Source organism: Elgaria multicarinata, chromosome 4 (assembly GCF_023053635.1).
Source record: "Elgaria multicarinata webbii isolate HBS135686 ecotype San Diego chromosome 4, rElgMul1.1.pri, whole genome shotgun sequence".
Classification (NCBI taxonomy): Eukaryota; Metazoa; Chordata; class Lepidosauria; order Squamata; family Anguidae; genus Elgaria; species Elgaria multicarinata.
The window spans coordinates 69,215,066-69,228,505 of NC_086174.1; the positions used below are offsets into that span (position 1 = coordinate 69,215,066).

The following is a 13,440-nucleotide window of genomic DNA, read 5'->3' on the forward strand; positions in this document are numbered from 1 at the left end:
AGCCATGCTTGACCAGACCAAAGACCTGTCTAGTTCACCATCCTGTGTCCAGTTAGACGCCTATGGGAAGTCTCAAAGAAGGAGAGGAGGGCAACAGTTCTCTCCCGCAGTTGGATCTTAGCAACTGGTACGTGAGACATGTTGCCTCTGATCCTGGAAGTAGTATATCGCTATAATGACTTGTAGTGATTGAAAGACATATCCTCCATGAATTTGTCCACCCCCCTTTTAAAGACATCCTCACATATTGTAGAGGCAAATTCCATAGGTTAACTAGGTATTGTGTGAGAAGTACTTTATTTTATCTGTCCTGAATCTCCTACCAATCAGCTTCACTGGATGCCCCCGGTTCAAGTATTATAAGAGAGGAAGAAAAACATCTCTCTATCCACTCTCTCTACATGATGCACAATTTTATAAAACTTGACTTTAGGAGTGAGACATGAGAGTACTTCTCCACTATATTCTGAATTAGTGTGGGTTTGCTGGAACACTGTGTTCAGTTCTAAGCACCATACTTTTAAGGAGATGCTAGAAAGAATCCACAGAGGAACAGAAATTACTAGAAGCGTGGAGAATAACAAATACTATGAAGAAAGACTTAAGGGAGCTTGGTTGGTTTAACTTGGACAGGAGAAAACTGGTAGGGGAGTTGATCACTGTCTTCAAATTCATGACAGCTTGCATTAAGAAGGGTAAGAATATTGTACTCCTCGCCTTCTGTGAAAAAGATAAATAACTGGCTCAAACTGCAAGCAAAAGGTGTTAGAGCTGTGCAAGATTTGGATTCGGAATTCCGAAGCAAGGTGGACATTTTGGGTGCAGTCCGCTGTTATCTGCACAGCCCTCTTGTGAAGAAAGGAAAAGATCCCACATTTCCCAGCATGCATTACAACCAATCAAAGGGAAGCATTGTCTTCTCCATAGCAATAATGGACTAAGCCTGTAAGTGATGTTGTGTCATTTGGTGAGTGGCAGTTAGATAATAGAAAGGGAAAGTTAACTAAACTACACATTGATCTTAAGAGTGAGCAACACCTAAAACCCCACACACTTCAACACCCATCATCCCTGACAATCTTCATCACGAACTGGCGCCCAGGAGACTTAAGAGCTGTCACAGGTTAGGAGGAGAGTATGGGAGGGTGTGTGGGAGGGAGGCACCTTGCACCTCCCTTCTCTCTCTCCCCTCCATATCTGCAACAGCATTTAATCCCCCCGGGCACCTCTTATTGGCTGCAATGCATGCTGGGAGCTGTAAGACATTTTTCTCTCTTCACACTAGGACTGGGCAGAAAATGGCAGATAGCACACAAAATGGCAACCATGCTTCGGAATTCCGAATTTTGAATCTTGCACAGCCCTACTGGCAAGTTCTTTCTAATGCCAACAGAGGTGGAATATTAAACAAGTTGCCAATGATGTGGGGAACCTTCATCATGAAGGCTTCTAAAAGCAGGTTAGACAACAATTTGGTTGGATTAGATTAGAGAGATTGAGTCCCCAAAACAGGATGATTGTTAATGGAGATGAAGATGCATAGTCCTCACAGTGAACACTATTGCAGGATGAATGATGAACATGAGATCCTATTACAGAAATTTTACGTTCCTATGCAATTTTTAACCCTTGAAGGGAGGTGTATATGTTCTTGCAATATTATTTATTTATTTATTTATTACATTTTTATATTGCCCGTCAGCTGAAGATCTCTGGGCAGTGCAGAATTAAAAAACATAGAATATAACAAGAATAGATAAATTTAAAACATTAAAAGTTTAAAAGGCAATATAAAAACCAGCTAAATTAAAAACCAGGGAAAGCCTGTGTGAGCCACCGCTGAAATTCTTCATGGCAGGATTCCGTTCATTTTGGAAAGGCCAATAGCACCTCCTCTGAGGATCGTAGTTGTCGTCCGGGTGTATAGAAGGGAAGGCAGTCTGCTAGCTATGCTGGTCCCAAGTTGTTTAGGGCTTTGTAGGATAACAGCATAACCTTGTATGTGGCTCAGTAGCTAACAGGCAGCCAGTGCAGTTCTTTTAACACAGGTTCTATATGAGCAAGCATCAAGCCAAAAGTACTGAAGAGAAAGGTATGGAGTTGGGTGTATTATTGTGTAGAAATGTGAAATAGGAAAAAAAAAGAAAAAAAAAGAAATGTGAAATAGGCAAAACATGCAGTTAATGATACAATGTGGGCTGTTAGACAGTACTTTGGAAAAGCCCTTGCTAAGTCACTTGCTGCTGTAAAAGCTTTCCTCCTCCGCACCCCTATTCCAGTTCACAGAAATGCAATTACTTATTTAGAGACACGGGATCCATCCCAAGCATTTACCTGCTCCGTCTCGACAAAGTTAGAAGCATGCCCGTCATCATTGACTCCTCGGATGTGAAACCGGGCACCAGCTCGTTCGCAGCTGATCCGGGAGATGAGGCAGGCTTTTGCCTTCTTGTGTGAGGCGTAAAGGGTACGAACATCAACCACACCACAGATCACTTTTAACAGCCAGTCAGAGCAATTCACTTGGTAGTGTTTAAAGGGGACATGCAACAGCTGGTTCCTGCAAGATCCAACAATACATGCTTACTACATATAGTAAATATTGATTCACAAAGAAAAATAACTTTAATATGAAACGTTTTTGACATTTCTAAGAGCCCAAGCTACCAGTCACCAGAAAATGTCCAGCCCTGCTTGCTCCTTGAGAGTATTCACAACCTGCCAGAAAACCCACCACACAGAGGAGATAAAATTTGGGGATGACTTTTTTAGGGCACAATCCTATGGGGATGGCCATAAGCCTCCGAACTCAGAGGCTTACAGACATCCAATGCATTCCACCCACCCTGCCTTTTAGCTAGTATTATTTAGTTTACAGCTAGTTTTAGTTTAGTTTTTTGCTGGTTTCACTAAAGCGTCAGGCAGGGAGAGAGAGGGAAGGAGGCTGGCAGAAGCTAGAGATAACTTGTATTCCCGCTTTCCCAGTCCCTTCCCCTCCCTGCTCACAGGAACACCTCCTTCCTGTCCTCTCCAAGTTCACCTTTGAGATCTCAAGAGAGGTAGCCAGTGCAGGTCTGTGAGAGGGAGGGGAGCTCGGATTCCTGGCTCCAAGTTTGGAGCACTATCTCCAACCGCGGATCCAGGAATCCGAAGTATTCTATGGCTTCCCAGACTTTGTCTAGGGACCATAGGATTGTTCTCTTAAGGTATCAGATACAAGTAAATAGAATGATTTCGTGGTGTGGGCCATGGCCTAAAAATTTACAGTGAAGCTTCCATTGTTTTTAGTAATTAAAGGTACAGTCCTATGCATGTTTAAATGGAAAAAAGTCATACAACTCCTAGACTTCCCATCTAAACATGCATAGGATTGCTCCCTTAATCCTTTTTTGCAATAAAATCTGGGATTTTTAAAAGACTGTGCAGTGTGATTGACCAAATATTTTGGCTTGCCAAGCCACTGTTTTTTGTAGGCACAAAAATAAAACACAACAAGTTTATTGAGACTATGTTCAACTGGTGGTTTGTGTCTGGCTTGACAAGTCACAGTTATTATATTAACGTATTTGCTCTTCAGAAATTACAGTGACGTATTTAAAAACATACAGTCTACAATCACTGTTGCTTTCTTTGTACCAATGAAAGAAAAATATAAACCAGGAACGTAGTGAATGTATAATTTAATACTTTATACTGTTTTTAATCAATAGGATCTATGTATTTTGACTGAAAACTACTCACTACTCAGTGGGTTTAATTCATTAATTAGTTTTACATACAAAAAAATGATACCAGTTGTCTGTGAAAGTATATTCTCTGCAAAGAAATTGTATGTAATTAGTTTTACATACAAATAATGACACCAGCTGTCTGTTAAAATACATTCCCTGCTGATACCACTCTTGCAAGCAATGTACATCCCAATATTCCATCTCTTGATACAGGCAGCAGACTTGATCCAGCCAAAATTAAGTACTTATTAAACCCATGTTGATTTCAGTGGGAGAGTTAAACATGTGCTTGAATTTTCCACCTTTAAATCAATGGGACTAAATATTGGCTTCATGGTGCCAAAAATATGATAACTGAGGCAAGAAAAATAATCTCCATTAAATATTTGCAAAATATATTTTGCATAATGTTTAAGTCTATGAACCAATGCTCAAATATGAGAACATAAGAATGTAAGATCCATCTTATCTAGCATCTTGTTTCTCACAGTGGCCAACCAGATGCCCCTGGGAAGACTACAAGGGAGTCACGAACAGAACAGTCCTCTCCCATGATTGCTCACCAGCAAGTAGTACTCAGAGGCACACTGGTTCTGCAACCTGGAGGTCACAGGAGGGGTCTCCTGCACAGATACAGCTGCTTTGGGTGCATATAGCCATCAAGATTAACAGTCAGTAGAAACTTCACTGGATCTATTAACCTAACAGCAGCAGAGGCTGGTGGCTCTGATGTCAGTGGGGCAGTGAATCAGCTTCGGGTTTCAGTCAGAATCCATCAGAACTCTAAAGGAGCCACCAACCTCCACAGCCTAATAGATTTAATATCCCAGGAGGCAGTGAGCAATACTTGCTATTCCACTGAGACTAAGTCGCAGAACAGTGAGCATAAAATACTATAAATAAAGAAGCCAAAAGCCTCAAGCAAGCAGAGAACACTTACATATACAAATCATATGTAAGTGTACAGCAAAAGAAAATGCATTTATCAAAATAGCCCAGTGTTAGGACAATTTAAATGTTGTTTGAATAAATTATTTATAAAGGTTCACATTAACATAGGTCTGCACCATCATCCCAATTCAATTAATTTTTACTCGGCTTTGCTATTAATATTTACTTCCGATGGGCCACAAGAGGAGGCCCGTGCACAGAAACATCTGCATCTCGGCTAAATACGATTATCAATGCATGCATCATGTAAGTTCCCATTCATTATTTAAAATATTTTTTAGTAATAACAAATTGAAAGGGGGGAAAAACGCACCATCAGTGTATCATACAAATTGCAGATGTTCAGAATTTGTTTAAAGCAAGTTTCAAATGCTAAGTTTTTTATTTTATTTTTTATGCTAAGTTGCAACAAAAACATTTAAACATTCATGACTGCTTCATACACACAGTGAGTGGACTGGAGCAACCTCAGGCTCACAAACTCTGGTTCGCATTAAAGGTACACACTGGGATATGTGTGAACCGGCCCTTAAAGCTCTGGTATTGTTGTGTATGTAGGCAATCCAATCCTTCCCTATGAGCTCAGTGGGACCTACTGCCATGTAAATGTGCACGGGACTGCAGTCTAAGTTTTAGATCAGCGGTTCTCAACCTGTGGGTCGCGACCCCTTTGGAGGTCAAACGACCCTTTCACAGGGGTCGCCTAAGACCATCGGAAAACACATATTTCCGATGGTCATTTATTTGTAATTAGAAATAAATATTTCACAATATATAATTACATATTGTTTTTGTGATTAATCACTATGCTTTAATTATGTTCAATTTGTAACAATGAAAATACATCCTGCATATCAGATATTTACGATTCATAACAGTAGCAAAATTACAGTTATGAAGTAGCAACGAAAATAATTTTATGGTTGGGGGTCACCACAACATGAGGAACTGTATTAAAGGGTCGCGGCATTAGGAAGGTTGAGAACCACTGTTTTAGATATATGACATTGGCCTGGGTCAGACAACACGCTAAACCACGCTGCTTTACCACAAAATAGTTAATGGAATGCATTAAGGTCAATGCATTCCATTAACCATTTTGTGGTTAAGCAGCGTGGTTTAGCATGTTTTCTGAACGGGGACGCTGTTCCTCCCACAAAAGCATTCTCTTTAGTTATAATAGTAATGCAGCTTTCCAAGGTTTATTTTACATCTAGAAACATTCAATTCCTCCATGACAAGTGTGTGTGCAGTAGCAGGATTCCCTGGGCAGATTAGCCAAGGGCTGGCCAAAACTAGGATGTGACATGCAGTACTAACCAGAAGAATGAATTTCCAGTTTGATAGTTGTGATCACCCTGCTTCTGGGCTCGGACAGTGAGATCAAAATTTGATCCTGCATTTGGCCAAGAGAAAAAGAACACTCCAGAACTCAGAATTTTCTTCAAAGCAGAAACACGATCCTCTTCCTTAATTTCTTCCTGGAGAGGACAGAATTCTGTTGCTGTGATTCTGTAAACTTCAGCATCAAGGATTTTTCCCACTGATGTACAGCCTGTCACAAGGACCAGAAAATGCAGAGTAGTGTTGCCTAGAAAGTGACAAGTACATCACAGTTACATAAGAATACAAATGGTTATACTATTCTGGGCCTTATCTGTAAAGGCTGCCTGTCAGTCACCCATGCTACATTTTATGTTTCAGAAGCTGACAAATAAGATCTTGTCGAAGCTAGTAGTTTACCAGAGGCCAGAGATGAGATGAACTTCATCTGTTTAAGACTCACTAGAGAGATGGTAGAAACCTATGTTGGTGTGATTAAATTCATAAATCTTTGGAAGGAGGACATTACTTTGCTAGAATGTATCGGTGTGAATAGGAATATTGCATTAACCCCCAAATCAGTCATCCTGTTGTAAAAGGAAAACAACCTGTGTAAATGTATGCCCAAGCCAGCTGTTTCCCCCAAGTTATTATTATTATTATTATTATTATTATTATTATTATTATTATTTATTTATTTATTTATATAGCACCATCAATGTACATGGTGCTGTACAGATTATACACAGTAAATAGCAAGACCCTGCGTCCAGGGAACAGCTGGGGCAGTCCGTATCTCATTTTGGGAGTATCCCTAATTGATTTTTGTTTTATAAATAGGAAACAGCGAGTACCTCATTAAAGCGGTACTCATTTCCCCTGCAACGTCCATCACAATATCTGAATAGACATGGAGGGAAAAATATTGTCCACCACAAATTGCCACCTGGAATGACAAATGAAGGTACTTATTTGTGAGTAAATCCGCTCAAAAGGGAATATCCAAGACTGCCATTTCAAGTGGGAAGCTGAGAGTGGGAGCGCTTTAGTCATTTTCACTCATAATAGGGAGGCAATGCTCCATTGCCACACATTCCTCCTTTAGCTTTTGTTTTAGTCAGTTTCACTCCTAATAGAAGAACACCTAATCTAGGGCCAAGACCCGCTGAGCAGTTATTAAAAAAATTAAGGCTAGCCAATGACCCCAGTATTTGTTCCTCACAAATGTCTTAATTTGAATAGTTATGTCATAATTCTAGCTGGGCTGCATACCACGTAATTTGCAAGTATGATCAGTTTGCATTGCTAAACCTGTTTCAATTGCCACAAAAAACTTGTACTTAAAAAAAAAAAAAAAAAAAAAAACATCCAACCAAAGCAAAAACTTGCTTCTGGTTACTGGCATAAATTTTGCCTAGAGTATTTGAAGTTATGCTAACATGCAATTTCCATGGGAGCTCATTGAAAAACTATCCTGAGCCAAAGGCAGAGAAAATATAAATATTACAGTACTAATGAAAGAGCCATCTCTAGAGATCATAGTACTTAGGGCCAAAACAGGCAGTATTTAAATCTGTATTTATAAGAGTCATTGATATATATTTTTACTCTAGAGTAGGCACAGGGCTCACAATCTTCATTTTAAATGCTCCCACACAAAATTCCTAATCTGGATTGGGGCTCCTGCATCAACTCTAGAAAAAAGTTAAAAAAGGGGATGAAAAAGTAAAAGCTCCCCCACCCCATACTGTCCAAAGCAAAACAGGGTAAAAAGGTTGTAGCATATCTCCCCCCCCCCACACACACACACACATACACCCTGCAACATCAGTGTATTAGATCTCAAGAAGTTCCATACTGCCCCACATATATTGTCTTCTTAACTGTAGTATGCATGTGTATTCAGAATGAAGTCAATGAATGGTGATTAGTGGGAGATCCAGGACAAATAAGAGGAAGTACTTCTTCATACAGCACATAGTTAAATTATGGAACTTACTACAACAAGATGTAGTGATGGCCACCAATTTGGATGGCTTTAAAAGCGGGTTGGATAAATTCATGGAGGAAAAGGCTATCATAGGCTACTAGCCCTGATGGTTGTGTGCTATCTCCAGTATTCGAGGCAGTAAGCCTGTGTGCACCAGTTGCTGGGGAACATGGGTAGGAGGGTGCTGTTGCACCATGCCCTGCTTGTTCATCCCTGGCCGATGACTGGTTGATCACTGTGTGAACAGAGTGCTGGACCCTTGGTCTGATCCAGCATCAGGACACTTCTTATGTTCTTATGTTCTAATGGCAAATACATTCATTTGTGCCCTGTGGTTAGTCACGAAGACAGAAGCAACTGTACTTCAGCCTCCACTCTCCCAGTGACCATGCATTCTGTGTGTATCTCTGCACAGAAGAAGCCTACGTGCATAGAGTTTACACACATAGATTATAATCGTACCAATGTCCACATTTATGCATGGACATCAAGGAGAACATGAAAATGTAAGGACAGGGCCAATGGCATAGCCTTGCGGCCCTGCTGTACCTGTGGAACCCCTTCTTGCAATTAATGAGTGAAGGCTGTTGCTGCTGCAGACAAAGTTGCAACATTTAATCTCGGAAACACATTTTTTCAGATATCTCTGCAGGCTATATTTAAATGTTTTAGTGAGTATACACTGCACATGTCTTCACCATGCCTTTTGCCCGGGGTCGTCCCACAGGGGATCTTGGGGACAGGCAGGGGATGACACACTGGGGATCTTGGGGACAGGCAGGGATGACCCCTGCATTCCCCCAGGATAACTGGTTGCCCAGTTATCCCGGTTTTTGCTGCGGTCCTGGGACCATCCTAAGGACCACAGCTGGTGTGCCATGTGCTCTCGGGGCCTGAAACATGGTGGCTCCATGCTCATGTGGGGGGGGGGGGAGCAATTTCGCCATCCCCAGGATGGCAGGGGTGGGGTGCATTTTGTTTTGTTTTACCTTTTTTTGTGTGGATCGGGGGGGGGATGGCGTCTGCAACATCCCTCCTCCCTTCCTGGACATCGCGCTGCTCTCTAGATGTTGGGGGAAGATTGCAGAAGCAAGTAAGTCCACAATCCTCCCTACTCCCTCTACACCCTTAGATGTAAACATGCCCAAAAGCACAGCTACCCTATGTATATGATGTTTAATAAGATTTTTAAGATGTTTTGTTTATAAATGTAAACTCATGCATTGTAATGTCCACTTTTTCTACAGCCCCTGAAGGAGGCCCAGAAATATATGGCACAGGGCCAAAATGCATTGGGCTACTCCGAGGAACAACACTTTATAATTTTGTTTACAAAACTCTCTCTCTCTCTATTTTTTTACTTTGTCTCTTCTTTTCACCATGTGATTTGGAAGGTTTTCTAGTTTTGTCTGACACAGGAAAAATTCCTGCCTGAAACCCTGGAGAGCCGTTTCCTGGCAGTGTAGACAATGCTGAGTTAGATTGTCCAAGAGTCTGACTCAGTATAAGGCAGCTTCCTATGTTCAATATGACAACTTGGCATAAGACTTTTAGTCCTTATGCCAAGTACAGCCGATATACCAGTCACAGGTCTAATGGTGCCCACTCTAATTCCCATCTGAGCCAAAGCATTCTCAGTATAGGCCAAGTCCCAGTACTGGAGTCTCAGCCAGTAATGTTAATATTTCATCTAAGGAACCAAAATGTATTAAGACAAATTCTGTCCAATAAGCCTATTATTTCAACGTATCTATGCATCCAAATGTATATCCTATGTATACTTGGCTTAAGAGACTATTATCATAGCAGGCATTCTCCACTCTCTAGTCTAAACAATAACATTAGTCCACATTCCCAAAATAATTGTTCACAGTAAGCACGTACACATGCATAGTGGAACAGTGGATGGAGGGATGCTCTCCAGATGCATCAGGAGAAAGAATTCCTCTCCTGTGGTAATTTATCCTTCAGAGACTGGGAGGTACTTGACCCTTGCTATAGAATTTAGCAGATTTTTCTTGGTGCTTCATCTGCCCACCCAAGTATCCTCCTTTACCATTTGCTCAACTGGTGTAGCCTCCCATGATTAGCCAAGAGGAAGAGTCCTTTGGTGCATGCTGCTGGGCTTAGCCTTAGTCCTTGGTCCTCAAAGACTTCTCAGTTGATGACCCCCATTCACTAGCTTTAAATTACCATGCTTCATTCTACTCTTGTTCATTCTTTTGTACTGCAAGCCCTATCTTTAAGGTAGGACCTCCCTCTCAGTCAATGCCCAGTCTTATTTCTGGGATACAACAAAATCAGAATCAGCACTATTCTGTAATTTGGCCACGATCACTGGAATCAAATCCTTCTCTGGCCAGTGACCACCACCCTTCCATGTATCAAAAGAAAATTCTTTAGGGGGTCTGCAAGAGCCCTGATTAGTAGGAAAATAGTTCTGTCCTGCAACACACTGACCAGGTTTGCATGACCACTGCAAAACGCCAGGGCTTATTTAAGCCATGGTGGTTTGTGGCATGTACTGAATATTCTTTTTATATGCATGTCTCCTACCTGTTTGTATTATGCATTATGCTAAATGACAATATAAATACAGATTAGAATTAATTTCATAAATTGTATCAGCTAATATAAAGCACTTTTGGGGCACAGCCCAAAACACACATAGCTATTAGCTTCAGCCCATCCTAACAAAGGTAAACAGTGTGATCTAGTGAGTTGTTCTAGCTCAGCAGACTGGATACAAGATTTGGATTTTGATAAACATTAACCTGGTGACAAGTTTTATAAAATCCACCGCCTTATAGAACAAATGCAGAACAACTAAGAACATGAGAGCATGAGGAGAGCTATGCTAGATCAGACCATAGGCCTATCTAATCCAACATTCTCTTCGCACAGCTTCCAGGCAGCTGCCTGTGGGAAGTTCACCAGAAAGACATGAGTGCAATACCAACTTCCCTCTCATTTATTTATTTATTTATTGCATTTCTATACCGCCCAATAGCCGAAGCTCTCTGGGCAGTCTCATATTCCCCATGCGAATTCCATGGTCTAAATATTCACCATGTGAAGCAATACTTTTATCTGTCTTATTCTCTTCATGGGATGACCCCAGATTCTAATACTAAGAGAGAGGAAGAAAAACTTATCCCTTTCCATTTTTTTCCAAATCATGCATAATTTTGTGCACCTGTATCATGTTTCCCCTTACTCACCCTTTTTAAAAAATAAACAATCCCAAACTCAGAGGAATTGCTACTGCTCCTTAATCATTTTGTTGCCCCTTTCTTCACTATTTCTAGCTCCACAGTATCCTTTCTGAGATGTGGTGACCAGAACTGTATTCCAAGTGTTGTCGTACCATAGATTTTTATAAAGGAAATATGATATTCACAGTTTTATTTTCTTTTAAAATTATGCCCAACATGGGATTTGCCTTTTTCCGGCAGCCATACACTATCTACGATGAGCACAAAATGTTCCCTTTCTTGGTCTCTTTCTTTCACCCAGGGATTGTGATGCCACTATCAGGTCCCCAAAGGTCTTGTATGCAAACCTCTCTGCCTCTCTCAGCTCCTCCAGATTGGTAGGCTTGTATCTTTTCAACTTTGGCAGCCTCAAACCTGAATATACAATTCTTCCTTTAATTAAGTGGATGATTTTGCCTTTCTACAGTTGCTTTCTAGTGATGATAAGCTAGTTTGATAAACCAACGTCAGCAGTCATTCTGCAGAATTATATAAGACTTCCTGTCCGATTAGCCAGTCAGATCAGTCATGCTGCCTTTTCTTTTCTTTTTTTTTGTCTGCTGTATAGGCCAAGTAAGCTGTCTAGTCTCCATACTGTGACTAACACACATTTCAAAAGACTTATCGAGTTTTCCGCCTAGTAGCTGGGCTAGGCTACTGTTGCCAGAGCTAGAACTACTCTTTTATCATCAGGCATTCCGGAAAATATGACATGCTCAACTGCTTTCTACCCTCTGAGAGCACCAGGACCCATCCACCTTGCACCAGCCATCCAAACACACAGAACGTCTAACAAGAAGCGAAGTGGGCAGGCAGACTTTTAAAGTCACATGTAAAGGAAGCCAGGCCTTCTGCAGGCTGCACAATCTCTTGGATACTTTTTCATTATAGAGCATCACATCCCCCTTTTATAATTACTGGACAATGGAAACTTGATTTCTGGCCAATTTGATCTCTTGTGCTCAGTTGCCCACACTCCAGCCTACCAGCCACAATTTTCAAATATTCTTCAAAATCCTTCACATATTTTTACACTCAGAAAAGCGTATGTCAGCTAGGAAAAGGACCAAACTATGGGAGACAGAATGAGCTCTGCAGTCTTTTCATTTTCAATTTTGGACATTCAGGATTGACAGAGATATTCCTGTCATATTCAAAACTCCAAAGCCCCAAGTGACAAACCAGCCGCTGCACCATCCACCTCGGTGTTGCATTGTCCCCTCATCTATACTCTTCTATTGTCTTTAACAGGCAGATAAAGGGAGTCTTAAGGGGCAATCAGTTGCATGTTTAGACAGAAAAAAGCCCAACAACTCCCTGTTATGCTAGCTGGGGGATGCTGGGATTGTAGGGCTTTTTTCTGTCTAAACATGCATAGGATTGCACCTATTGTGACTATATCCTCTCTCACTGCCTTAAAGCTTGTAAAGGGATAGTAGCAACTCCAGGTGAAGACCTGGGAACCCTAGCCCATACTGATGGCTGTAACATGAACTCTGAAGAGGGAGCTGTGTTCATTGAGCTAAAAATGCTATGTTCAAGAAACTGAAATTAGGAAGTAATCAAACAGAAAAGATTGCTGATTGCAGGGTTGTGGTCTTAGTTAGCCACGAACTGCTGTCATAAGGCTAGCCATTCAAAATAAAAAGGAATAATATATTATTCAGTAAAGCTGGTGATAAGGGAGCTCTGCTGAGATTGCCATGTTTTTATGGGCAAGAGAGTTCTGTACTTTTAACAGCTTTATGACAGACAAAAACTGAACAGGTGCAACTTTCCATGCCAGAAAAGGGCTTACTTGCTGCATTTCTATCTGTCAAGGCACAGAGCCTCTGTCCATAAGAAAAGTGGCAATGTTACCTCTGTTTTTCATAGCTATTTATTAGGGAGACATTCAGAAGGTATCATTTTTCTGTTGCTGTAGAGATGCAATTTGAGAGTTTTCACCCGTTGAATATAGGTATCCCTAACAGATACAAAGCATATGCGAACACAACCATAGGGTGAGAAGGCTAGGAGCTAGCACTCCTATTAATGAGACCAAAATGATGATCTTAAGCATTTATTATGTGGTACATCCACATGAGTTCAATATGGCTTACTCCCAACTAACTATGCTTAGGGCAACCAGTAGACCAAGGCAACTAAGGATCAACACTGTTGATGAAAGAAATAAAAGTTGTTTTCACAT

At 41.0% G+C, this 13,440-nt stretch overlaps 1 protein-coding gene across 1 annotated transcript in view; it reads right to left on the reverse strand.

Moving 5' to 3' along the window:
* The window catches only part of SYNJ2 (synaptojanin 2), a 66,012-nt gene that overhangs the window by 46,534 nt on the left and 6,038 nt on the right, over nucleotides 1–13,440 (reverse strand). The window contains exons 3-4 of the mRNA XM_063124499.1: nucleotides 6,003–6,273; nucleotides 2,335–2,560 (exon numbers count right to left, since the gene is read on the reverse strand). Of these exons, the coding sequence (XP_062980569.1) occupies nucleotides 2,335–2,560; nucleotides 6,003–6,273 (497 nt within the window). The remainder of the gene's footprint in view (nucleotides 1–2,334; nucleotides 2,561–6,002; nucleotides 6,274–13,440) is intronic.